This window comes from Rhinopithecus roxellana, chromosome 1 (genome assembly GCF_007565055.1).
Source record: "Rhinopithecus roxellana isolate Shanxi Qingling chromosome 1, ASM756505v1, whole genome shotgun sequence".
In the NCBI taxonomy this organism is placed as follows: domain Eukaryota; kingdom Metazoa; phylum Chordata; class Mammalia; order Primates; family Cercopithecidae; genus Rhinopithecus; species Rhinopithecus roxellana.
Genome location: NC_044549.1, coordinates 119,868,768 through 119,896,718, shown reverse-complemented (window position 1 = coordinate 119,896,718; position 27,951 = coordinate 119,868,768). Strand labels below are relative to the sequence as shown.

The following is a 27,951-nucleotide window of genomic DNA, read 5'->3' as shown; positions in this document are numbered from 1 at the left end:
TCTGTTTCAAATATATATATATATATATAACATTCTTAGGGAAATGTCTCATTCTCAAGTATTTCTTTACTATAACATGGTCCAACGTATTAATGACCTGAAAAATCTAGATGAATCATTCCCAATCCTTCCTTTCTCCAAAGTATCAGGTGATCTTGGCCAATTATTTAGCCCTCTCTACTACAGTTTCCTAAACTAAAATTTGCAAATGTCATCTTTCCACCTAGCCCATAATTTTGTTATCATGAGTAATCTATGTCATAATTTTGAGAAATTTTATACATAGAAAATGCATGAGTTGTGCTAATCAGCTAATCACAGATGCTTAAGAAATGTCAGGTCCATGCTTCTCTTTCTTTTTTTTTTTCTTTTTTTTTTTTTTTGAGAAGGAGTCTCGCTCTGTCACCCAGGCTGGAGTGCAGTGGCCAGATCTCAGCTCACTGCAAACTCCGCCTCCCGGGTTTACGCCATTCTCCTGCCTCAGCCTCCCGAGTAGCTGGGACTACAGGCGCCCGCCACCTCGCCCGGCTAGTTTTTTGTATTTTTTTAGTAGAGACGGGGTTTCACCGTGTTAGCCAGGATGGTCTCGATCTCCTGACCTCGTGATCCGCCCGCCTCGGCCTCCCAAAGTGCTGGGATTACAGGCTTGAGCCACCGCGCCCAGCCCCATGCTTCTCTTTCAATCAGTGCATAAGTATTCTCTACACTATTTCTGAAATATGGCCATTCACATTCTATTGGAATGCTTCCAGGGATGGGAGTTCTGTTTGGTGCAAATCAATGCATTACATTATTGAGTACTTCTAATGTTAACTTGCTTCCTCTTATGCTGACTTGAAATCTTCTTTCAACAAATTATATCCCTTTGTCTTATTTATGCTTTCTGTATTAATATGGAACAAATCTATTTTTCCATTCTCATGATAATGTTTCAAATATGTGAAGGCAGTTTCGTGCTTTCCTTAAGTCTTCTCTTTCTAGACAAAATATCCCTTTATCCTTATACTGTTTACAAAAAGTAACTAACTGTTGGGTACTATGCTCACTACCTGGGTAACAGGATCATTCATATGCCAAACTTCAGCATCACACAATATACCCATGTAACAAACCTGCTAAAATAAACTAAAATGCCCTTTTCTAGGCCCTGGCATTCATCAATGTTTTCCCCAGAATATAGTGCCCAGAAGTAAAACCTGGGCACTTTTGAATTGATGCTGTCAGTGCAGAAATCAGAAGGAAAACCATGTATCTTGCTCTGGGACCAAATACCTATGCGTTTACAATCTCAGATTACCTTCTTAAAATTACAGTTTCCACTTCTGTGGACAAAGTAGCTTCTACTAGACTAACTCTTCGGCATATAACAGCAATAAAATCCAGATGGAATAGCAAAAACAACAATCTGAGGGCGCTCAGATAATAATCAAAAGTATGCATTGACCTGTATGAGAATTTGAACTAAGAAGAGCAGAGGGCACTATGTGATTTTTATTTTTTTGGAGTGCAGTCCCTGCTCAACACCATGCCAGTTAACTAAAACTAGGAGAGACGTTTGCAATCTTACAGGCTTGAAGAACCAGAGAAAAGAGTTAGGGTTTACCATAGCAGCTGGAAACTGAAGGAAAAATTCTAGAAAAGAGAGAGCTACAGGGGTGGAGCCTCAACTTCTGAAAATGATTTCTGCTCAAATCTCTGGTTAACCCTTGTAATATGCCCATGTAGAGTACACTCCAAGTCACCCAGCTAAAGACAAAATAACTGAGCAGAGATTGCAGCTGTGACACACTATGAAGGGCACAGCTACAGGGCTAGAAGTTTGATTCAGCTAAGTGACTGCCTGCCAAAATAAAATAATATTTTTTCTGAAGAATAAAAGAATTCATAGTCTCTGCATTGTATAAGCTACAATGACCAGGATGCATTCCAGAATTACTAGATAAACAGAAAAATGAAACCCATATACAAGAGGAAATTTAATAAATGGAGACCAATCACAAGATGACCTAGGTGTTGTAATTAACAGAAAAGGATTTTAAAGCAGCTGTCATAACTATGATGTTACAAAGGGAAAATAAAAATGCACACTGACATAGGTGCTATTCTTTTGACATTGTTGTAAATACCACTACGAATAAACACTTATTTGTATTCTTAAATATCCTGCATTTTCTCACTTAGCTGTAAGTATATCATGATAAATTTTATTCTAGGTACACTACACATTTATCCTCATTAAAATAAAAATATTCAAATAAGGAAGCAATATAATTTCTTCTCAAGATCCCCATGTTACTGTAAAGTGATCATTCTTTTACAGACATTTGTAGAGCTGAGTTAGATATGTTAGATGGCCTCTGGCCTTGAGCAGTTTATTATTTAATGTTGTTTTTGTGTGTACATGCATAGATGATTACCAAATAATAAGCACTAAAAAAAGAAGTACAAAATAACAAGAAAGTGCAGGAATAAAATAGTAAGCTTTTCCTAGGGCAATCAGGGAAAGGATCCTAGAAGAGTCTATACAAGATCGGAGATTTCTGGAAGGACAAAAGCATGTCAGGCAGAGAAGAAGGGAATGACAGGTTAGGTGGGAGGAACAGTATGAAAGGGAAGAGCTGTGGCAGCTGTGAAAAGTTCAAAGGGAGGTGCAAAGTTCCATGTGGCTGGAGAGTGGAATTTGTGAGAGCACAGGTAAGAAATGAGGTTGGAGAGAGTTTGTGTCACATTTATAAAGGGCTTGAACCTAAATTGTATATGGAGACCAAATTTACACTACCCAGATGTTGTGGGAATCCCCAAACTGAGAACACAAAAACAGGCACTAGACCAATGGAACTCCTGGCTTCCTAGCAAAAATCTAAAGCTAAGACTGTAGTCAAGGGCATTTATGCAACTCAGCCACAAAGATCCCACAGGAAAAAGAAACATCCTCTTAAAGTTGTTTTTGCTCATAAAAAAAAATTACAAACCACAAGAAGAAAACTCTGTTGTGAATAAAATTCAGCAGAAACAAAAATAGGAGGGTGAGCACTCCAAGACCCTGAAATAACACAACAGTCTGAAAGACACTATTAAATAGGTTCCTAATTATGTGAAAGTAAATTGAAGGTAGCAATTACAGAAAAAAAAAAACCAAAAACAGGACACCAAAAAGAGAAAAGATTGATTTGTAACATAAAAAAAGTCAGAATTTTTAAAAGTAATTTAAAATTTAAAATCTATCAGTGGATTATATGTGGACTACCAGTGCTTGGAAGATAGCTATAGGGAATATACGCAGAATGCAGCACATAGAGTAAAAAAGATACTATGAAAGAAGGTGTGGCAGACAGACTTTTTTTTTCCCCGAGACAGGACCTTGCTCTGTTGCCCAGGCTGGAGTGCAGTGGTGCCATCATGGCTCATGGCAGCCTCAACTTCCCAGGTTCAGGTGATCCTCCCACCTAGCCTCAGCCTCCTTAGTAGCTGGGACTACAGGCACATGCCAAGCTAATTTTTGTATTTTTTCTTTTTCTTTTTCTTTTTCTTTTTTTTTTTTGCAGAAAGGGGATTTTACCATGTTGCCCAGTTGGCTTGGAAATCCTAGACTCAAGTGATCTTACTGCATAGGCCTCCCAAAATGTTGGGATTACAGATGAGAGCCACTGCAACCAGCTGGCAGACACCTTTTAAGTGAACCCCCCATGGTTGGTCCCCACCTCCTGGTGTTTACACCTTGTGTGCCCCTCTCCCTTTGAGTGTAGATAGAACCTGTGACTTGCTTTTGACCAACAGACTATGATAACGATGAGGAGAAATATGGAGGAGAAATATGTGATTATATGTACACAATTACATAATTATGTTATATAAAATGGTAACATCCATCTTGCTGGAATCTCTCCCTCCTTTTTTGGCTTTGAGGAAGTAAGCAACCATGTTGGGGAGCCCCAAGTGGCAAGGAGCTGAGGGCTGTTTTCAGGAATCGAGGGCTACTTCTGCCATCAGCCTCAGTGAACTTGATCCCTGAGTTCACTCCAGAAGTGGATCCCCCCTTGGTTCAGCTCAGATGAGACCACCTCTCTGGCTCACACCTTGAATGAATGCTGTCTTGTGAGACTCTGAGCAGAGGACCTAGTTAAGTCATGCCTGGGCTCCTGAACACAGAAACTGTGAGATAATGAATGTGTGTTGTTTTAAGCTGCCAAGTTTGAAGTAATATTGTTGCAGAGCAGTAAATAAATAATACAAATGGATTACATACACAAAGAATGGAATATAAAACTCAATAGATCTATAATATATATTCCAAATATATACATTCGGATATGCCTCTTGAACTCCAGAATGGAATATGCACACTGATTAATAACTGTATTTAGATATCCAACAGATCTTAAATTCATTCGTTTATTCAATCAACGAAGGTATTAAAAATATTATCCACCAAATTTAAGTTATCACCCCCTTAGACCCACAACTTCTCCCAAACAATCATGCTTCAAACTTATAAAATATTTCTTCTCTACAACTATTTGTGGTAGTGCAAAATCTCGTTTTTTCTTTATCACTGCAGCAGCCTCCTAGCTGTTTCTTTCTGGGTCCAGTCGTGCCTTTCTTTAAAGCCATTCTCTATGTAGAAGCCCAAGGGATCTTTCTAAAGTGCAAGTACAATCATGACATTTTTCTTATTTGAAACCCTTCAAGGATTCTCCATTTCTCTTATGGAAAATACCAAGGTCTCTGCCAAAGTGTATAAGGGCTTACTCCTGCTTCCTTCTATAGCCCAATCTTTCAGCACTGCCACCCTGTGATACCCCTGCCACAGTGCACAACCTCTCCAGCCCCTTCTGCCTGAAACACAAGTACTGTGCCGTTGCTTCTTCCACAGTCTAACTCCCTCAAATCTTAGCTTAGGCTTCAGGAAACTTCCCTTAACCTTCTATATCCACCTGTAAGACTGGACAACATGCCTCTCCCACATGCTCCCTTACAGCTGGTACTCAGTTACATCCTAAGACTATTTGTTTAGCCATATTTTCTTTTTTTTTTTTTTTTGAGACAAAGCCTCACTCTGTCGCCCAGGCTGGAGTATAATGGTGTGATCTCGGCTCACTGCAACCTCTACCTCCTGGGTTAAAGTGATTCTCCTTCCTCAGCCTCCTGAGTGGCTGGGATTACAGGTGCCCACCACCACGCCCAGCTAACTTTTGTATTTTAGTATAGACAAGGTTTCACCATGTTGGTCAGGCTGGTTTCGATCTCCTGACTTCAGGTGATCTGCCCGCCTCAGCCTCCCAAAGTGCAGGGATTACAGGCGTGAGCCACCACCCCCAGCCTAACCCACATTCTTTACCATAACTTCAGCTTATTTTGAGCAAGCATTGTGTCTAAATCATAGTTCTACTCCCAGGACCTAGTATACAGTATGGCAAATAGTAGATATACATTAAACATTTGTTGAATAAGTAAAAAAGCAGAGAAGTAAGCTAGTTTATATTAGTAGTAATATTGGCAGTTGAGAAACAGATTTCTTCACTGATTTCCTACCTAACTCACTAAACTCAAATTTTATGCAGCACCATTTGCAGAAAAGGTTTCATTTTAATATTGCAAAATTAAAGCATAACAGTTTCTATTTTAAAACCTAGAAATAGCCAAAAGATCTTTTAAGAAAATTTAGTGAAGAATTTGGAAGATAAAAGATTTTGGTTGACCTTGTATTGAAAAAAGATAATTGAAAAGATAATGTATTTAAAATGGCTTATCACGGTTCCTGGCACAGAGTAAGTCCTCAATGGTGTTAATCGAACTTAATTGTCTCTCCATGCTCCTCAAACACCGATTTTTCCAAATTTGTCTATTCTCTCTACTTCCCTATTTTGCAAAAGGGAGGGTAATAAAACCCACTTGCCATGTACGCACACAAAGAAGAAGGCATGGCCAAACATAGAGACATAGCCCTGTTTAGTTTAATGTTAAATCTGAAAAATGGAGCAAAATGGAATTAGTTTTTATTCAATTAAATATAGGCTATGTTTTAGAAGCTTGGTCCAGAGGAGTTAGTGTAAAGTTCTGTCATTTGGGTAAAACAGTCCCTCCTTTGAACCAGGTTGAACAATGGCTAGATTTGGCAGGGACAATGTAAACCAATAATAAGAACAATTAAGGTTGTAATCAACTTTAGAAGGCCAACTAGAGGATTACTTGCCGGAGAGGAAACATACATGCGACTTTACTTGGATGCCACAGTGTTTACACGCAGTGACACTTTCGCAGAAAGAGATCGCGATTCAGGAAGATCAGCACTAGTACTTCTGTTGTGTGTGTGTGTGTGTGTGTGTGTGTGTGTGTGTATGTATGCATGACTGGAGGACATTTTATCATACAAGACATAGTCAAGGCAAACAAATACAAATACCATTAGAAGATGAGAAAGAGAAGACACAGAAACAAAGGTTTTATTTTTCTGTGCAAATATGTAAAAGCCTTAGTCACACATATGCAGTTGAAAATACAGAAGAACAAAAAGAAAAGGGAAAACATTTTTTAAAGTGAGATACCTCACGACAACAAGACATTTGGAAAACAGAAAAGCAATTGACAATTACAGCGACACCAGAGGCCTCAGAATTGTGCAGAGGAAGAAATTGTGAGTGGATATTTCTTAACCATATTTGGTAGAGAACATATTACATTTGGAACAGCCTGTAAGTGTGTAAGTACAGATATGTCTAGAAGGGAGTAAATGTGAAAACTATACATAGGGTCTTTGACTATAATCTACTTTATGCTTATTGCAAATACTTGCGAATGCAAATATTGATGGGAAGGTTTTTCCCATGTCTTTTGTCACAAAATTTAACTTTGGAACAAATCATCTGAAGCAGCAGCATCACACATGCAGTCTTGGATGTGAAGAAAATGGATGAGTAAAAAGGAAAATCTTCACAATTAGTTGCTCCCAGTTTGAAATGATTGCCACTACTCCAAAAGATATGAATTTGCTATATAAAAATTATCTATTACTATCACAAGATAGAATACATTTTCTTTGCTTTTGTAGTATATTACTTCATACTATATGCTACATGTACTCTATAACAAGGATATTATTTTGTTCTTGTTTGTTTGAATGGTATATTTAAATTTACCTCAGTTATTCCCACAGAAAAACAACTTTCTTAACTGGGACTAAATAGATGTCATCCAAAGGATAAATTGTCCTCACGTTTTCAAACCAGGACAGCTCCTAAAGTCATAGACATATTTACAAACTGACATTTGGCAGGCCATTGTTATTTTAGTTGCTTTCTGAATTAATTCATAGGATCAAACTATTTTTCCTTTAAATGAACACAAATAACGTCTTCTTTGGAAAGGTGTATCTACACAAAGATATTTAGCATAAATGATAACATACTGGTGGAAACAATAAAAACATTAACAAAGTTTTAAAAAATTATTGTTTTATAATCTCTGAAATCTTTATAATAAAGAATATATTAATTTTTGCATATCTTATTTACTTTATAGATCTGTCATTTCAGGTATACATTTATTTTTAAAAATATAATGTCAACTATATTTTGGTTATGATGTATACTATGCTTTCATATTTTTTTCAGAAAGATACTTAAGAAAATAAATTTATTTGCAAATCTTAGAAAACCATGCCTCTAAGAAAATTCAAGTTTTACAATATATACTTTTAAATTTATGTATAAACTACAGTTCTTATTTTTATTAAATATTCATTGAAAAGCAACTGAAATTAGTCCATGTGATAGAAAAGTCAAGGAGCTCATAAATTTAGAAACAATTAACAAAAAAATTTTTCTATTTCTTAGGAAAAGGGAAAGTATTGCAGGAAAAGAAATAGAGAAAGGATTATTTGTAACTTTGTTAGAGGGACTGTTTTATGGAATCCAAAATTATACCAGTGAGGTATAATTTGAGTACTGATACTAGATAATTGTTTTTCTACAATTTTAGGGACTTGATGTAAATTCCTGAGTTCTCTCTCTATATATCAGAGAACTGGTAACAATTCACTTGAATAACTTCATGTAAAAACATAGATGGATATAATCAGTAGTTCTCTTTTTTTTTTTTTTTTTCTAGACTGAATCTCACTCTGTCGCCCAGGCTGGAGTGCAGGGGTGCAATCTTGACTCATTGCAACATCTGCCTCCCAGGTTCAAGCAATTCTCCTGCTTCACCTTCCTGACTAGCTAGGGTTACACGCATGTGCCACCACTCCCAGTTAATTTTTGTATTTTTAGTACAGATGGGGTTTCGCCATGTTGGCCGGGCTGGTCTCAAACTCATGGCCTCAGGTGTTCCGCCCACCTTAGCTTCCCATAGTGCTGGGATTATAAGAGTGAGCCACCGCACCTGGACTGTAATTCTCAATTTTTGTGTCATAAATAATAGATAAGACTGAAAGAACAGAAATGAAAATAGAATCATAGTGATTGAGGGCAACTTACAATGTGAAAATGCATGTACCCAGAAATGGAGTGGGAAGAAATTGCAGTGGTCATTCATGTATAGAAGTGTTAAGAATGATAATATATCTGTACTAAATACAAACAATAAGGAGATATTTCTAGTTATATTAAGAACACTGTTTTCATATTTAAAGCTAGAATAGGAAAATACTTTTTTATTATACTTTAAGTTCTAGGGTACATGTGCACAACGTGCAGGTTTGTTACATATGTATACATGTGCCATGTTTGTGGGCTGCACCCATTAACTCATCATTTACATTAGGTATATCTCCTAAGGCTATCCCTTCCCCACTCTCTCCACCCCACGACAGGCCCCGGTGTGTGATGTTCCCCACCCTGTGTCCAAGTGTTCTCATACAGACAAAGTACTTCCGATATGTTTAAAATAAGCCTTGAATTTATTGTAATTATTGAGATAGTTTTTATTTCCATGTTTCCCCCCAGAGATCTAAAACTAATCAAGGCATTTTTTGAAATTCAATGGCTTTTTTTTATTTGGGAATGTTCAAATATATGTTAATAATCTTCCTGTTCACCCCACTCAACAACTGGCTCGTCATTCATGCGCAAAATGAGGTAAGAAAGAAGCTGAAAAAGATTCTGCCAGAATAAGAGAGAGACATAAAAGGAGAGGTCGCTTACGTCCACCTCGCAGCGCTCGCCAGCAAAGGCAACATCACAGAGGCACTGGAATTTGTTGAGTAAGTCCTGGCACAGTCCTCCATTGACACACGGATCAGAGGCACACTCATCAATGTCCTTTTCACACCTTCAAAATAAACAGAACAACAGAAACCCAGGTCCCTGTTGAATACGTTGGTTGTGAAATGGGAAGAAAAGTTTGCCTTATCTATCTGGAACAACATAGTCTTATCTACCCATCCACATGTACTTTATATATACTTGATAATGTCGGAGATGTTTCTTAAAATTTCTTTAACACATTTGGGGTTTAATGGAAATAATTTGTACACATATGTATACATATACACACGGAATTAATTAGAATGAGAAAATAGATGCAAATATTTAGAAACCAAGAGAAAAGTGGGCCATGCATACACCAGTGTCACGCTCAAGAGCATTAGTGGGGTTGTCACCTTATATAAATGTTCACTTTATTAGGGGCACAAGGAGAGAGGCTGTATTTTGTCATCTGGAGTCTGCAGGGCAAGCCTACATTCAGGCTATCAGGATCCTCAAGCATCAGAGCTCTCAGGCTAAGAGAAAAGCCCACCAAAGAGAAACGAAAACAACAACAACAACAACAAAAACAGAAGAAGAAAATGAAGGAGGAGGAAGAGGAGGAGGAGGAGGAGGAGGAGGAGGAGGAGGAGGAGGGGGTTTATTCTGAGAGATTTTGAACTATTTTCCGTGGAAATCCTTTTTTTCTAACAAAAGCAAAAATTGATAATTAGAAGATTGTACTTGCTAATAAATCTGCGTTCCAACAGCCAAGCATAATTTCTGAAATGTTGAGGTAGAATGACTTTCAAAAGCCAAATTTTCCAAGACAAGTGACATCAATTCTCAGGTAAATTGAAGTTTTCTTCTTCCTGGGACGTTGTCATTTTTTAACCTAATTTTCCACCAAGAATTTGTTTTTCTGTATATTCATGGATTAAGCCACCAATCATGTATTCAGTCACTCAGTGGACATTTATTTAACACATACTATGTGACAAACACTCTGCTAAGACCTTGGGACAGAACAGTAACTAAAGCGGCTATTTTACTTTTGAAAATTTGTATAAAATCTTAGCTCCAAGATCTCTACAGTGCAGCTTATAATGTTGAAATTTGTTGTAAACAATTTTTAATTTTCCCTTATTCTTTCCTTCACCTTCCAAAATGTAAAACTTGCACGTATGGGCCAGAGACTAATCACTAGGCTCAAAATGAAAGGGGATGAGGTAGTGGGGCAAGGCCAGCCCAAGGTATAAAGGAAAACAAAGATTTCTTCCAAGAAAAACACCTCCTTATCCCGTTGGATACCAAGCATAGCTGAGACATTTTGTTTTCCTTTTTTGGCTTATGCTTCTGGACTGGAGGGAGACTTCTCTGATTAGATCTGAGCAAAACTTGACAACTCTCAGAAGCCTGCCAAGCATTCTCGGTCTTGGGTGGGCCAGAGTGTTCACATCATCCATCATTCAAAACCTGTCAGGATGACACTAATTTGGAGGTTTAATCAAGGCAGGAGAGAAGCCAATTTATTTGAGGATAGTTTTTCAATATCCTTGGACGCAACAGAAGTCACATTTCCCTAGGCCATGGGAGATAGCCCACAATTTTCTATTTTCCTCTAACTACTCCATCACTTTCTCACCTATTTTTCTGTTGAACTAAACAGTCAACAATAGATACACATGTATTGTCAGCATCATTGTCGTTTTTATTAGAGGTTAATTAATGCATGGAAAGCAAAAATAAATCTACTAACATCCAGTCAATTAAGTAATGATGGTGAAGGACTTTGAAAGCATAGAATCTACTGAACACAGGTTCAATGTTTTAGAAATATCTAGCATCACGTAAGTTTTTCCAGTAGAAAAGTCTCCTGGGAAAATAAGGAAAACTCTAAGCTTTCTTTTCTTTCTATGTTTCAAATATATTTGAATTTAAATGCCAAATATAAATTTTGTAAACTAATAAATATCAGAGGACACTGAAATGTTTGTTGTAAATGGAAACAATGCGTGAGTGGCAGAGAAAAATAATCCAAGGTTTTGGATGAGTTCTATGCACTGTGCCATTAGGCAGAAACTGTGATGTTCAACCAGGAAGCAACCCGCACTTGACAATAGTTGAATTACTCAGAATTAATGACAAGAAAATATTTGCAATATTTTGAAAGATACATGGAATTGGAATACAACTGAATGGTCTCAGTTAATAAGTTGCAGAACCAAAATTGGTGCAACAGAAAGCAGAATGTGATTCAAGGCTATCTCCTTCCATGCACATACAGACTTGGAATGTCTGTACCACATAGAACCAACCACAGAAGGCAGGCTGCAAATAAAAGAGAACGTTGGAAGGGTAAAATTCAGGTGTACCCTAGACTCCCCGCTGTTTTGTAAAAGTGGCAAAAGATCTGTATCTTTGTGATGCAAAAGAGGCCAGCTAAAAAACAGAAAATTCAAGTGAATCCAAAGGGCACTTGCCAGAGAGCACTCATATATCCATTATTTTATTAACTATGCTTATGGGAAATATTGATTCAGTCAAAATATCTTTGTCAAATATGTCTGAGCTTAGTTTATTTGATTTTTTTAAATGTAGGAAGTTTGATCAGAGACCACTGTGTCTTACCCTAGGTGACACACGAGATGGAAGAACATCTTTCTCGTTAAAAAAAAAAAATGTGGTGAGCAAAGATTTATTCACACAGTTATGCTGGCACATCAAATAGAAGAGCAGAGGCTTTGAAGGCAGCTCAACCTTACTGCAGCATACATGTGGATAGGTCCTTCATACATCACTTAACCTCTCAGCCTCAGTTTACACATATGCAAAATAAAAATTATAAAACCTTCCTTACAGAGCTATAAGAATTAGAGATGGTATTTGTAAGGTGCGTGGCACAGGTTAACTATTTATTATCTGCTTATATAGTATCTGTATTTTATAGAGCCCTGGTTCATAACTGTTTTGGGGACATAAATCCCTTGGAGCAGCTGATAAAAACTATTCAGTATGCATTCTTTCTACCCCTGAACTTACCCCTAGCCACTCAAATACATATTCTAATTTCCCTGTATTTTCAGCAGGTCACAGATTGCCTGAAGCCATTGACCAACTCCATTTTAAGAATTCCTGTATGAGGTGAAGTGTTGAAGAATTTTTTTGGGAAAAGTAGAATCATATGGATAAGGTATATACTTTTGGGTTGTAGGCAATTCTATGAGGCAATCTTTTAGTTGTAATTTATCTTACTTCTACAGCAACCATATTTGCATCACGTATTAGAGTTAGTAACAAAAAAAGAGACATGAATTCAGAAGTACTTATAAGAAAGAAAAATAGCACATTATACATTTTTTAAAAAACATTTTCCCTATTTGAAGTTTTGTCTAATAAAATGTTCTCTCCTTTGACCTAAATTGTAGTTTTTCTTCTTTTTTATTGTTTCACTCTGTGTGAACCTCTATTTCAGCATAGATTTTCCTATGGGAACTGAGATAAAAAATTAGAGGAGAAAATGAACTTTGAGTAATCCCATCATTCTTATCCCAGAGTTCTCTTCTAGGAAGCTCTAATGTGACTCACCGTTCTCCAGTAAAACCTGGCCGGCACATACATTTTAATTCAGCCTGGAACTCTGTGCAGTTGCCTCCATTGTAGCAAGTGAGATTTGTCTCCTCATTCCCACAGACTGTTGAGGGTAATCTGCTCTGTCTGGAGAGATAAAAGTAACAGCCACAGCTGTTCATCTTGTTCATCTCATTCAAGAAAACTTTTTTGATAAATTCATGTATGTAGTCAGTGCCAAGCTAATTAAGTACTCAGGCTGGAGGAGCTACAAATGCTTAATTGTGCTGCATTATACAAGAATTGCTTTCTCCAGTAAAAAGCTCCTGCTGGAGGGTACTATGACAAGCATGGCTATACATCTTCCATTTCTACACAGTTTTCATTTGTGAGATAAGATCTATGCCATGGGGTGGCAATAAATTTTGGGTTGGAAAAGAACTTGCTATAACTAGATTTGCTGCTGCTTTGCTAATAAATCAATAAAGGCCGTAAGAAAATTGCATCTCTACAAAGGCCAGGAAAGCAAGGACAGCACTCTAGTACCCAAGCACTCATGTGATTTCTCTATTGGCTTTCAGAGCTGAACTCCAGTTGCCCTGCCAAGACTTGCTGCTCCCTATGTAATAATTCATAGCTTCGAAGAATGCAAGCCAAATGCTGTCCAGGAGCTTTGTATATAGCACACGATGGTAACTGCATGTGAATTCAGAGTGTGGCTCTCTGGTATGGCAACAAAGCTTTACATGTTAAAGAATCTTTATAAAAGGCGGAACAAGTGTTAGAAGTTAAGCAGAACTTCACTGTAAGACAAAATCTAGTAGTGTGAAGGGACTGATGTTTAAAAAGAATTTAATAGTGTTGCTTAGGCCCTTTGACCCACTGTGTATGTGCATGGCATCAGATAACTAATAAATATTCAGGAAGTGTAAAATGAATTGAATTTTGCTCCTGTTGTGTGTGCTGCAGCTAATGTGGGTAGACTAGCTTATATGATGCTAAGTATGTCTCTTCCCACAAGAGCTAATCAATTCTACTTTAAAAAGAAGATATCATAAAGACTTTTCAAAAGAGTAAAAAATGTCAACCAGCTTTGAAAGAGGTCAATTAGCAATGCAAATATGAAGCTTTGTATACATCTTGGTTTTAATAAACAATTCCTGAATCTCATTAGAAGGTACTTTTGAGGGCTTTCGTCTTTCAGAACTTGACTTTGATGAATTAGGCAGAAAGAATTCTAGAGAACTACTTACTAGGGTCTATGTGTTTATTTTACTCGTCAAAATTCACAGTGAAATGTACTGAATTTGATCCTGAATTCTTCTTGCTTTTAAACAGGCAGGATAACTGTTGGGAACACTTAGCACCTATAACGGTGCCTTGCTTTCTCAGGCTCAGAACAACAGTAACTGTTAGGGAGAGATGTACAACTTATGTTATGTTTGCCAGGAGATTCATGCAATTAAGGTACCACCTCTGAATTAGTGTAATGTCTACAGGCTGCCAACCCATTCCAGGTGTTCTTGCCGAAGTTCTGGAATGTATTACTTGTTAATAATAACCCTCTCACCTCCCCATAATGACTCAATTATTTAGTAAATTTAAAGCGGTGTAAGTTGTAAAAACAATAATAACTTCTTACATGGAAATACTGAAGCAATGTGACTTAGAAGAAAAATACTCTTTCTTATCTCTGTTTATATAGCCTGAAATGGAGGTGGTTACAAGAACTAAAATACTGCTTTTGTAGTTGTAGAAAAATGTGAAATACTTTGAAATGGGCAAAGAATATCACTGCGTATTCTTTCAATGCAGTACTGGGTTTATATAAAGGACTATCTAGGATTATCCACTTTTGCAATGGTCTGCGCCTTATATTTTCTTTGCTAAGCTATATTACAATTCTGTAAGTTGTAAAAAACAACATTAATATGAAAATCTTGTTTATCAAAATGCAAATCCATTTATCTGTAGTGAGCCATACAACTGATTATCACACTATAGAAAAGATGACTTCAAATACTAGTTTTCTTGCCCTATGGGATATTAAACAGCTTTGTATTTATTAGTAAATTCATTCACTCATTTTTGTTTGTATATATACATATACATATTCTTTAGTTTGTCCTTCGAATTAGTTTTTATATCTTACTAGTTTCCTCGATAATTAATGACAAAATAATTGAAACATGTTTATTTTATATTTGAGAATTATAATACCACTGTTTTGAAATTACAGTTGACCCTTGAACAACACATGTTTGAATGGTGTGAATTCACTTATACGTGGATTTTCTTTCACCTCTGCCACCACTGAGACAGTAAGACCAACTCCTTCTCTTCCTCTTCATCCTAATCAACATGAAGACAATGAGGATAAAGATCTTTGACCATCAATTTCCGCTAATGAATAGTAAATATGTTTTCTCTTTCCTATGATTTTCTTAATAACACTTTATTTTCTCTAGCTTGCTTTATGGTAAGAAGACAGAAGAATATGACACACAAAATATGTGTTAATTGACTGTGTTATTGTTAAGGATTCTGGTCAACCAGGCTGATAGTTACGTTTCGGGAGAGCTAAAAGTTAAATGTGAATTTTCAACTGCACGTCGGCACCTCTACCCCCGGCATTGCTCAAGGGTCAGTTGTATACTTTAATGTACTCTTTTCGGGATTTTATAGTATTTACCTGCCTGAAATAGCCCAGGGCATTATTTTAACAATAGAAGTCACGCCTTCCCTAACAATACTACATTTCAGCTTTTGCATTTATTGTAAATGTATTTGTTTCCCAAGGCCTTGAAGCTGTCAGACCCTGGGGCTACAGTTCATGAGACACATTTTCACACAGATGACTGAGAAAATATTTTGCTGAAAGTCTGACTTAAACACTACCTTTCTGACTTGTAGAATATCCTAGTACGTGAGATCCTGTCTTAACATGACCAAGTTGTGATGGAAGTGACCAGTGTTAGCCCTGTTCAGCACAGTATATATGTATACCTCAAGGAGATAGCATTCCAATTTGACAAGAACAGTGATGCAGAGTACAGCTTCAAAGACCAAGCTTCATATGGACTTTATGCTCACCTGCAAAATTTTCCTGTAAAATTTCCAAAACAGAGGCAAGAATAGCCATTAGTATCACTAATGCAGGTGGCTCCATTTGCACACTGGTGATTCTGGCAGTTGTCTATATCCACTTCACAGTTCACACCAGTGTATCCAGGCTCACATGTGCAGTGGTAGGCTGCAACTCTGTCAGAGCAGTTGCCATGGATACAGGGATTTGAGAAGCATTCATCAATGTTGAGTTCACAGTGTTTCCCTGACCATCCCAAGGGACAGGAGCAATGATAAGAGCTATAGATGTCTTCACAGTTTCCTCCATGCAAGCAGGGGTTGGAGTTGCAGACACTTAATTGCAAACACCCAATGACCACTGAATTGGTAGAGATTTTGAGAAATCGCTCTTCCTGAGGTTTATTAGTGAAACCATCAACATTTTCAAAGTAAGAGAGATAAATGCCTCCGATTTCTATTGTACTTAGACACCCTTGCAGGCCCTTTATGTTGTCAATAGCTCCATCACCCACATAAATATCTGTATTATCCTTCAAAAAGTTGAGGCTTCCAGTAGCAATTGTGCTGGTCACAAACGGTGTTTGGTTGTCCACTTCCATTTGCCACCTGGAGGTCTGGGACAGTGGGTCTGTCATGGAAAGAGTCACTTCATGCCACATGCCATCATTCACTGACTGCAAACTTGTCAGACTTAGCATATAAAAGCTGTTGCCACTTTGCAATTGAAAGAATAATCTGGAATCTTGAATGCTAATATTAAGAAATTCAGGCTCTTTTTCTGCATGCAATATTATTATATTTGCATCCCTTGTTCTGAAACCAAATGTGATATTGGTGAGTTCTCTGGTAATATTCCCATTGCTTCTGAATAATATTTGACTGCTTTGTCCATTAAAAACAGCATTTGCAATACCTAATGAGACAAGGTGATAATAATCAGCAACTTTATTAAATCTATAGTTTGCTTAATTACCTTTATTAATAGTAATGATCATCGTGTTAATAACATTGCACATTGACTATCTGATACATGTTACATACTGTGCTAGTTGCTTTTATATTATTCCTAATATCAAACTTTTGAATACAGGTATTATTATTAACCCCATTTTATGGAAGAAGAAGTTGAGACTCACAGAATTTAAGTAATTTTGTTCATGGTCATGTAATTAATAAATAAAGCCAGAATGTCAAACCTGGATGGTTTGATACCAAAACTAAAACTACACATTTCTTTTCCAGTGAAATCCTAATGCATGCCAATTTTTATTTTGCATTTGCTCCCACAAATAAAGCACTGATAATTCATTTTACACATAAATAAATTGAGCCAAAAGAAATCGTAAATCTAGCTTGGTGACACAGAAAATTAACCGTGGAGTCTGGCTTCTGATTAAGCTGAAGAGTAGGCAGTTAAAAGTCGCATTTCAAATGACTGATTTATTTACCTGGTAAAACTCCAGTTATTTAACAAGCTGCAAATTCTGTATCTATACCCAAGTACTTTCATATACAACCATATCAATTGCTCTCCCACTATATGTGAGCACAGCACTTTGGGCAATCCTATTGCATTTCTCTATTACAAACTTTTTTCCCCATACTACAAGATGATTAGGGAGCAACTTGTTCTCTCTCTTAAAATACAGAATTCTATCTCAGCTTATGATCTCACATAATATTTTCTTGAGAAAACAGAGCTACCTCAGATATCCATCAAATCTGTAAACCCAATATTATTTGGATCCACACTGTATTGTATCCTGCTGTAATAGATGTACTGTCTGTATTCCCACCAACGTCAACTCTACCAGTTATGCCCTGGGTCCTACTGATTTTCACCTTTTAAACATATTATTCCTCTATGCAATCTTTTTCTTTCCTTCATCATCATTTCCTCTTCCATTTTGCTGTTTCCCATTGATATACAAATATGTGCAATTGCTTTAATCTTAAAAAACAAAAATACATACAAAACAGTACCCTGACATCCCCCAATCCTGCTGCTTTTTTGTCGATTTTCTTTACCAGCAAAACTTCTAATAGTTTTATATCCCCATTGTCTCACTTTATCATTCCTCATTTTCTCTTTTATATATGCCACTCAAGCTTTTGTACCAGTCACTTCACTAAAACCTCGTTCATGGTTACAATGAATGACCTCTACGTTACTCAATGCAGTGGCCAATTATCTATTCTTATTGTATCACACTTTTCAGTAGCAAATGACCTGAAAACAGTATGATTACATTATCAGGTGCTACACCCAACCACCATCATCTTTCATTAAGACTAATTACTTCTTAGTGTCCCTGCTTCTGCTGCTCTGCAGATCAATATAACAACCACTCCTTAGTCAAGCTCCATTAGTTAGCATCACATCTAAAAAGAAATCCTAAATTCTAAACATAACTACAAGAGTGTACATGATCTGAGCCAGTTGTGGGTGTAATCTCAGCTATCTGGGAGGCTGAGGAGGGTAGATAGCTTGAAGTCAGCAGTTTGAGACCATCCTGGGCAACGTAAGACTCTGTCTCTCTTTTAAAAAAAAAATTCATGACAAAATTTTGCCATGTTAAAAAAAGCATCTACATGATCTGACTTCTGATTAACTGTCCAATTCCAATTCCCACCACTCCCTTCTTCATTAACATGACCCAGCCACAGTTTTTCGCTATTCAATGAAGATACACCAAGCTTGTTCCCAAAGCAGGCCGTCTACGCTTGCTGTTACTTATACCTGGAATACTATTTCCCCAGATCTTCTTATACTTGGCTCTTCTTTGTGTTAATATCTCCTCAAATGTCGCCTCCTCTGAGAAGCTTTCCCTGACTATCCGAGTTAAAAAAAACTGCCTCCCTGCATTCACTGTCTATGCTTAATTTTCTTCATGGTTCCCATTCCACTTAAAATTATGTTTATTTGTTTACTTGTTCCTTGACTGTCTTTCTGCACTAGGACATAAGCTTTATGAAACCAAGGATCTTCTCTGTCTAGGTTATCACTAAATCCCTATGCCTATGCCTGTGTGTCCCTGATGTATAGTAGGTGCTCAGCAAACATAATTAAATGAATACTCTATGAAAATAACTTCATCCTGTATCCTGAAAAGTGAGATAATGATTAGAAATCACGGCAGGAGAAAATTTCAGTGTATCATTCAAGTGTATTATTTGACTTAAGTAAGTCAATTCCCTGGATCTTATTGTTTTTTACTCTGTGTGTGTGTGTGTGTGTGTGTGTGTGTGTGTGTGTGTGTTTTCAACCAGGTTTGGAGTTGGTAATTTAGGGAAAAAAAGAGCAACAAGTGTTTCATTATATGTTTTTAAGTAAATGTTAAAATGAAAAAAATCTCATTAATTCTCCAACTCTGAAATGAAGACTATGGTCTATAATGCTATATAAATATATTTATTAACTCTGCTGAGCACATTGAAATCATGTCTTCTGATCTGGGTAAAAACCACGATATACATAACCACTTTTGTACTTCGCCTTTTCTTTGGGGAACTTTGCCATAATAAACACACCTATAATTAAGGTGAGTTGTAAATGTTTAAATCTTGGTAGGACACGGAGATAGAGATGATTAAAGTCCTAAAGGCAAACTCAGGGTAATGTATCAGCTGTACTCTCAAGAGTATCTTGTTCCATTAGACTTAATCTTTTCAATATATTTTCCTTGGAAAGAAAATATAATAGGGTCATAAGATCACATAAAATTAAAATTACACAGAGTAGTAAAAGTGAATTCTGGGTTAATAGCTGTCAATTAGAAAATTGATTTATAATTCCTGTTGTACACCTCCTATTTATTTATGTTTTCTCTCTTCACTAAGTTAAGCTATACTTTAAAAATGCTACTGGGACTTTTTGGGTGTGTCAGAGCCGGACTTACTACTGTTTTGCTATCTGCAATGTTGTAGCAGTAAAGGTTCACTTCACTTCTTTCTGACACATTTGTCCAGCTCCTAAATAGCTTGATGTGTAGATTGCAGAGCAGTGTGAATCAGGGCTGTTGTTTTGGGGCTGCTACTGTTTTTAGAAATTCTATTCCTTTTTCCTGTGAAAATATTCAAAACGATTCAGACATCAGGTAGAACACAGCTGAGACTAACAACTTTAGTATTTCTATCAAAAGATCAACAGTAAAACTAATAATTAATAAATTATTTTAGAATAATTGAAGAAGTAGAATAATGAAAAAGTATCATTTAAAATTTTGTGCCTCATTAAAAACCAATTTACATTCTTTATGCCAAGTCATCATGTTTTCTATACATGTGTAGTACATATTTCTTAAATATGAAACATAAAAGTACACATATTTTTCTAGAAAACTTCCCCAAGTGTACATACAGTGTAATGTATTTCACACAGGTCTTTTAAATAATATGATTTTGAAGTATAGAAACATAAAAGTAAATACATTTTTCTCTTTTTCTCAGTTACTTGGGGGCCCAGTCTAGATAGTATGTCTTTGCTACTGACCTTAAGCCAAACTATCCTCTAGTTCCATTCCATTATATTAGTGCAGTATTTTTATTTTTATTATTATTATTTTTTGAGACAGGGTCTTGTTTTATTGCCCAGGCTGGAGTGCAGTGGTGTGATCCTGGCTTACTGCAGACTCAAATTCTTGGGCTCAAGCACTCCTCCCACTTCTGCCTCCTAAAGTGCTGGGATTATAGGTGTGCATCCAGCATCCTGCACGTATTTTTTTTTTTTATAGTAAGTATATAATGTACTTAATGTCCACAGTAGTTAAGAGAAAATATTAAGCAAATTTGAAGAAAATAATATCAATTTATTTAACAAATATTTACTAGCAAGAAACAACATAGAAAATTTTCTTGCCTTGTGAAACTTATATTCTCATGATGAAAGAGATCATAGACAAATATATCAATGCACATGTAACAAAATATCAAGGAACAATAAGAGATATTAATAAAAACAAAGCCAAGTTGGAGGATGTTTATATAGAAACCTGAATGAAGTGACAAAGGTGACCTGTGAATCTCTGGGTTAACAGAGTTCAGGAGGGAGGTGGTGGTGTGTGGGCCTGACTGTATGGTGTAAAAGGGAGAATGGAGTGATAAGGTTGGCAGCATATTGCGGACAACACGTTAGAGGGTTTTTCTTCTCCCTATTTTTTAAGGCAGAGAAGTGGGATGGTAGCTGGTAGGAACAGGAGTGAGGGAGTGTCAAAGGAAATTTTTTGTAGTGATGGAAAAATTGATACTGGTGTGTGAGAGAAAATTTTAGGAGCACAATCTTTGAATAAGGGGAAGAAATTAGAATTCAGTGCAAACATAGAGGGTTGGCTATAGACTGGACTGTGCATTATTTGAAGTAGGTGAGAAGACAGAATATAAATAACAGTATAGTTAGTGGGTGGATATGTCAAAATTGTGAATACTGTATAGTATTCATTGCTAACATTTGGAAACGTGTGTTTTGTAATGCAGAAGATAGACAGGAAAACCTTTCACAATGAGGGAAAGTCTCATAGCAAACACTGAGTGCCTAACATGTTTATTTACACATAAGGTCACAGAATCATCACAAAGAAACCAAAAAAGTAGAAATTGTTCTCTCTGTTTTACAGGTGAGGAAGCTTTCGATGATGGAGATCACATGAATTGCCTGAGGCCTCATAGTTAATAAATGACAATGTGTAACACGCACATATTTATTCTGTGTTCCCAGTAATGAGGGAAGGAAAGTCAAATATTACCTTGTTAATTCTTCTTTAGGAAATCAGCTTTAAATGATTAAGCATCTAGGTTTAGTGTTGCTGTGACCTCCATTTCCTATCCAGACACCCACCAAAGGCAGGATGAGGCAAGAGGCCAGTCAGGTTCATTAGCCTACTCACATAGGGGAAACAACCATAGATTAATTTAATAAGCTGACTTTGTCTATACTCTTTTTCTGTGTTTGCTCTCGGAACAACTCAAATGTCCCAATTTAACTGGCGAGATGATAGGTTTGAACTCTACGTACATTCAAATCCTTGAAGCACCGGCTGGCACTGGGCTTCGTGAGGACACGGGCTGAATCCACACCACTGAACCTCCTCACAGGCTTTCCCACTCGTGTGGGCAGGACAGGAACAGGAGAAGTCATCCCACAGGGAATGGCAAACACCTCCATTGCGACAGGGGTTGGACTGAGCAGAAAATAAATCAAAGGTGTAAAAAGCACTGGCAACCAAATAGAAAAATGTTGAAGGTGAGACCATGTATCTGTTATTTTTAAAATGCTAATTTCCCCGCATCTCTACATTTTAAACTTTTAATATCCATTGTTAACTAAATAGAATGAAATGACTACTGCCATTACCAACTGCTTTCTGAAAGAGCAGAGTGGTGGCAGAGAGAAAAAAGATATAAAATTGATCTATAGCACAAGGAGGATTTTTCAAGTATAGCAGCGTCCTCTGTAATTTACAAATTACCAGACACTTTTCACATGCACTAATTATCATTTGAGGAAGGGATTCTTACTCCTGGTTTTACAGATGATAAAAAGAAGGTGTTTCCAGTTGCCCAAGATCCTATACAGAAGCGAAACAGTGAAACTTGGTACCTAGGTCCTCTGGATCCCAACTCAGTGATTGCCCTTCCCACACTGATCTGCCTCTGAATCACAGACATAGTTTATTATTTGAGTTTTCACAAGCTCGCTCACAAAAAGTATTCAAAATGAAGGTATTTAAAAAGAAATTTATTAGAGCATGGACTGTGTTTGTCCCGGGTCTACTATTAACATATGATTTAGGCTAATTATATAACCTTTCTAAACTTCAGTTACTTTATCTGTAAATAACATAAATTGGGACAACAATGCCTGCTTTCCACTGTAGTCCTTCAATAGAACTAAATGGATTAAGCTATGTAAAATGCTGCCTAGTTCATTGAAAATGTTGCATAACAATGTTACAAGAATTCATTTGTGTATATTTAGAACCAAGCTTAGTGTAGGGCCATAGTTGTAGCTCAACAAATGTTCAACACATAGAAATGCATTTCCTTTTTTCCCTTTGAAAGGTCATGCAGAGCTGACAAGTTCTCGTATTTAAGAAGCTCTTAGAAGAGTACATAGAATATTTAAAGTAAAGCATGGGCTTTGAGAAATTATATTTCAGAGGATTTCAACTACCAGAAGGAAATTACCTCTCAGATTTCTCTTGTTGTTGCTGACTTAATAAAAGTTCAAAACAATAGTAGCTGGGCATTTAAAATAGAGTTAACAATATCATCCAAAAAGAGTTAATTCAGTTAAACCTCTGGGGAGCCATTAGGAGTTTAGGAATTGAAATATTATTATACTTAAGTAATTTGATTTTGTGAGGGTGAGAGAAGCCTATAGCTGAAGTTATTTTGGTTAATTAAATGGATCGTGATGCCAATAAGATCAAGGCCACATTTCTATGCCTCAATGTAAATTTCACAGTCTTGTTGGAAAAATATAGATGAAATATCATTCTATAATGGTGGGTCAGTAACATCATCTTTATATAGAAAGAATGGTTTCAATAAGTTATCTTTTTAATAAAATAAAAGTTTAACATATATTATATACCTAGTTTGTATGAGTAATCATTACCTTGCAGCTGTTGTCTCCAGGACAGCCTTGGGTTACATTGACAAGAACTGGATTGAGAGATGCATCATTTGTTGAATTTGGAAAGAATTCCAGATTTTGGTTGTTTAGTCTTACATCTTGGATACAGCCTTTGAAGAATCCACCATTAAGTTCAGTCTCCTGCTTGTCAGGTAGGCCACCAATGTAGATCACATCTCCCTTTTGGATTTTCCATGTAGAAGCAGAAATAAATCCTAGGTTTTGTGAAGATTGATACAGTTCAATTTTATTTGGCTTGATTTTCAAAGATATCAAGTGGACATTTCCATCATTAAGAACAAATTTTACTACAAATTTGGGAGAGTTTGGAGTCAGCATTGCTAGTCTGCCGTGCTCTAGCCAGACACGGATATATTGATAAGTGCTGTTTTCCAAAGCTAGAAGTAAGCCCGATGGTTGAAGTGTTCGGACAAACATGGAGAGGCTGACGGTGTCTCCATAGCTCTCATCAAGAGTAAAGACAACATATCCAGTGGAGTCATCCTGGCCAAATCTGCCTGCCACAAACTCTTCAAAATAGAGGAGGAGAAAAAAAGAAAAAGAAACATCTTAAGGCTCAAAAGACAGAAGGGATGGAAGATGAGAATTATACATTTCACAAACACACATGCAAACACACACACACACTCATACACAACTTTTAAAGTTCAGGACAGGTTTACTCAATAGAATAATGATTTGGCCTCTTTCTGGACTTCTGAGTACACTTTATCCCTAAAATAACTATCGTTTGGTTTGTCGTTTACACTTGAGGCCCATTGATCACAAAACAAACCAAAAAGCTCTCTGCACTGATAAACTAAAGAATCTTCCCTTCGTTGCCCTAAAATATGGACCTTAATGGTGGTATATCAGACACTACTGTACTCCAACTTGGTGGAAGAAATTTTCAGACAAGAGGAATTCATGCAACCTCTGCAAGCGGACTGTGCAGGCAGTCATAATCTTTGCTACTTAGAGGCATGCTGAAGCAAACATGTCATTAAACATAACTATTCTTTGTAAAGAAATTTATTAGAGCCTGGACTGTATTTGTCCCAGGTCTCTATTAACATGTGATTTAGGCTAGTTACATAACCTTTCTAAACTTTAGGTTTTTAATCTGTAAATAACATAAATTGGGACAACATAAATCAAGAATTAGATGATTAACTCTTCTCTTGGGATGACATCTCACATAAGCGGCAGGGCAGTTGAGCAAGGAAAAAGAAGGACCTTTTCTTCTGTGGTCCTGGTTGGGAGTAGGAGAGGCACAGGAAACAGAGAAGTAGGGGCAAAGCTGAGTATGAAACCCACCCAGCATTTCCTGCAGTCAGAGGAGTTATTGATGCTCATATGTGGCAATGGTATTGATGTGCATCGCCTCAAGAAAACTCTTGAGATATATAACAATAAAAACTGACCTTGTAAAATATGGGTGATATGGTAGGAAGAAAACTTCCCATCCTCACAAAGCTTACATTCTAGTTGGAGGAAAGACACCAGATACAGATAAGGAAGCAAACTGTATAATATATCAGATGGTGAGAAATCCTTTAGTACAAAATGTCAGGTAGAGAAAGGGAATAGGGAGATTTGGAGGGATGGAACTGTAATTTTAAATAGAACAATCAGGGAGGAACTCTCTGAGAAAGTGATATTTGAGCAAAAGCCCAATGTTATACTACATTACTGTAGTAACTCAAGAGAGAAATGATGATGGCTTGGATCAGTGGTAATGTGAAAGTGGTGAAAAGTGGTCAGATTTTCAAAATATTTTGAAGGTAGACACAACAGAATTTTCTGGAGCCATCTCTAAGGTTTTTGGCCTAAGCAACTGGAAGCATGGAGTTTCCATTTGCAGAGATAGGGAAGAAAATTGGAGGAACAGATTTTTTGGGTGAGGTGGGAGTCCATATTAAATTTGAGATGCCGTTTTGGATTTCCAAGCAGAAGTGACTAATGGGTAGTTGATACAGAGGTTCAGGCAGGATGTTCTGATAATGTGGGATTTGTTAGTATATATCACCTCCCATTGGCCCCAATTGGGAATGACTTTTCAACATGAGATTTGGAGGGGTCAAACATCCAAACCATATTAGATATTTAGAGCCACAAGACTGGATGAGATCACCAAGAGAGTGGGTATATAGAGAGAAAACAAGAGGTCCAAGAAGTAAGCCCTTGGGCATTAGAAAAGTGGAGGTAAAGGAAATGATGCAGGAGTAGCCAGTAAGGTAAGAGGAGAACCAAGGCAGAGTGGTGGACCATAAGCCTAGTGAGAAAATAGGTTTTCAGGAGGAGGGAGTGTTTAATTGTGTTAACTGGTATTGAGAAATTAAGTAAGATGGCGACTGAAAATTGACTATTGATTTTGCAATCTAGAAAGCATTGATAACATGACAAGAGTACTTTATTCAAGATATTGCTGTCCTCAAGATTTTATATCCCAATACTAACCAGACAAAAAGAGCATATTTCAGCATGTCTAAATGTCATCATATGGCTCAGTTGAAGTTTGGGCAAAGGTAAGACACATTTTAGTTTAGCTGAACTATAGTAAAACTTGCTTAGACAATCACCTGTGTTTGAAGATCTTCTGCATAAAAGGCTATATTTTCAGAACTCTGACTTGATTTCCTACAGGAACATTGCATTTTGAATCTGCATTTGGAGACCACCTGCTCCAGGCAACTACCGGTAGCTTTCAAAAGTGTACTGTTAGATAAAATAACCCCTTTGAAGAGGTTAACATCTCTGAATACACTGCAGCACTTTCATATGAGATAAAATGCTTAATAAGAAAATTTGGCCCTTGAAGCCCCTGAGGTTTGAAGATATGCCCAGAATCACTCAACCTCAGGGGTAGCGGGGTGCCTGCTGGTCATCCCAGGATGCCTTCAGCATCACTTTGTGGATCCGGATTAAAAGCCAAAATGCAGACTATTTTTTTTTTCTCAGAAGCCTGACTCTTCAGCAATCCTATTCCTCAGAAATCACAAGCAACTAGTCAGCATGTGCGATTTGCTACATGATTTTAGAAACACCTGAAGACATGTATGACCTGGCTGTAGATTTGGAAGGGTGATTCTCATACTACTGGTTGACATGTTATGAAGAGGGACAACATATACAGATGAAAAACAATTTTGACAAGCTTTAATGATTGATGGAACACAACAAGATGAAATTTAACAAGAATAAATAAGAGCCACTTCGATCTAAATGTGCTTTATAATTTTAGAGTAGGAGAAACAGGACTATGTGGCATTGTGAGTGACAATGATACAAAGTGATGCAATCATGAAGTGTGGCTGCCAAAAAGTCAATGTTGTATTAAGCTGAAAAACATAAGCACATTTTCTAGAATAAGGGAGGTTGTGGCCTTGTGTCACTGTATCATCAAGGACATACAGACATCACATCTTAGAAGGAATACAAAGCAGCAAATATATTCCAAAACCTGCAAGCAGCTGATGAAGTGTGGGAAACTATGTCATATGGCAAACATTAGAAGAAACAGGAAGTTTAGCCCGAATAGAAGTGATGGCTTAGATGGCCGAAGATACCTTTCTTCAGATATTAAGTATTCTGAAGTAGCAGGCAAGTTGAGATTTTCATTTGCATGTCTTCCAGAATTGCAACATGGTCAATGAAGGAAAGCTACAGGCAAATCATTTTATTTCAATATAAGGAAATAACTTTTGGGCAATTTTTGGCAAGGTGGAGTGAGTGATCTCTCTATTCCTGAAGGTGTTTAAGCACAGATTTGAGCCACTACATTTGGCAGGTACAATTGTGCTAAAAATTCCGTCATAGAATGAAGCCTTTTCTATATCTAGGAAACTATAATTCTAAGAGAATAAAATTCTCAAAATCTAGGTATATGGCTGAAGAGAAGAGACATGCAAACTGCTTTTGTAAGTCAAATATTTGCCAGAGAGCAAGAGGTAGGTGATGTCATTTATTCTGAGTAGTAATATCTGGAACGCTCCATGTTCTTACAAACAGTCAACACAAGATATGTTGAGAGAACCTTATGGACACTTCTGTAAACTAAGCTTAGTTAAATCCTTTTCAGCAATCTTTCTGTGGATAAATTAGATTATTTTAAAAAGATCAACCTTGAGATATTGGAAATCACTATGTCTTTTGTGTTTAGTCAGCCACCAAATCCTCTATGCAGTCTCCTTGTTCATTACAGCGTATACCATGGTTGGAAAACATTGAGGCAAATATGAGTGCAAGTCATGAATGGGCTGAAGTTTGCCTTTGTGCTTTTTAGTATGTCTCCTTCCTCTTGAATATACATGTACAGTAGCAGAAAGACTCCATGTTCTCATTACTGCTTAAAAGCATTGTTTGTAGTGGGAGTAAACTCTCCAGGAAACATTCCTTCTAGATAACAGAAAATACAGAATATTTTAATTTTCTAATGAGGAGGTGATATGAAAAATATAATTTTCCTTAAATTTATAC

At 36.9% G+C, this 27,951-nt stretch overlaps 1 protein-coding gene across 1 annotated transcript in view; it reads right to left on the bottom strand.

Annotated features, from left to right (window-relative positions):
• Positions 1–27,951, bottom strand: part of CRB1 (crumbs cell polarity complex component 1) — a 213,301-nt gene that overhangs the window by 27,461 nt on the left and 157,889 nt on the right. The window contains exons 7-11 of the mRNA XM_030929663.1: positions 23,455–24,002; positions 21,850–22,015; positions 15,846–16,752; positions 12,771–12,899; positions 9,141–9,267 (exon numbers count right to left, since the gene is read on the bottom strand). Of these exons, the coding sequence (XP_030785523.1) occupies positions 9,141–9,267; positions 12,771–12,899; positions 15,846–16,752; positions 21,850–22,015; positions 23,455–24,002 (1,877 nt within the window). The remainder of the gene's footprint in view (positions 1–9,140; positions 9,268–12,770; positions 12,900–15,845; positions 16,753–21,849; positions 22,016–23,454; positions 24,003–27,951) is intronic.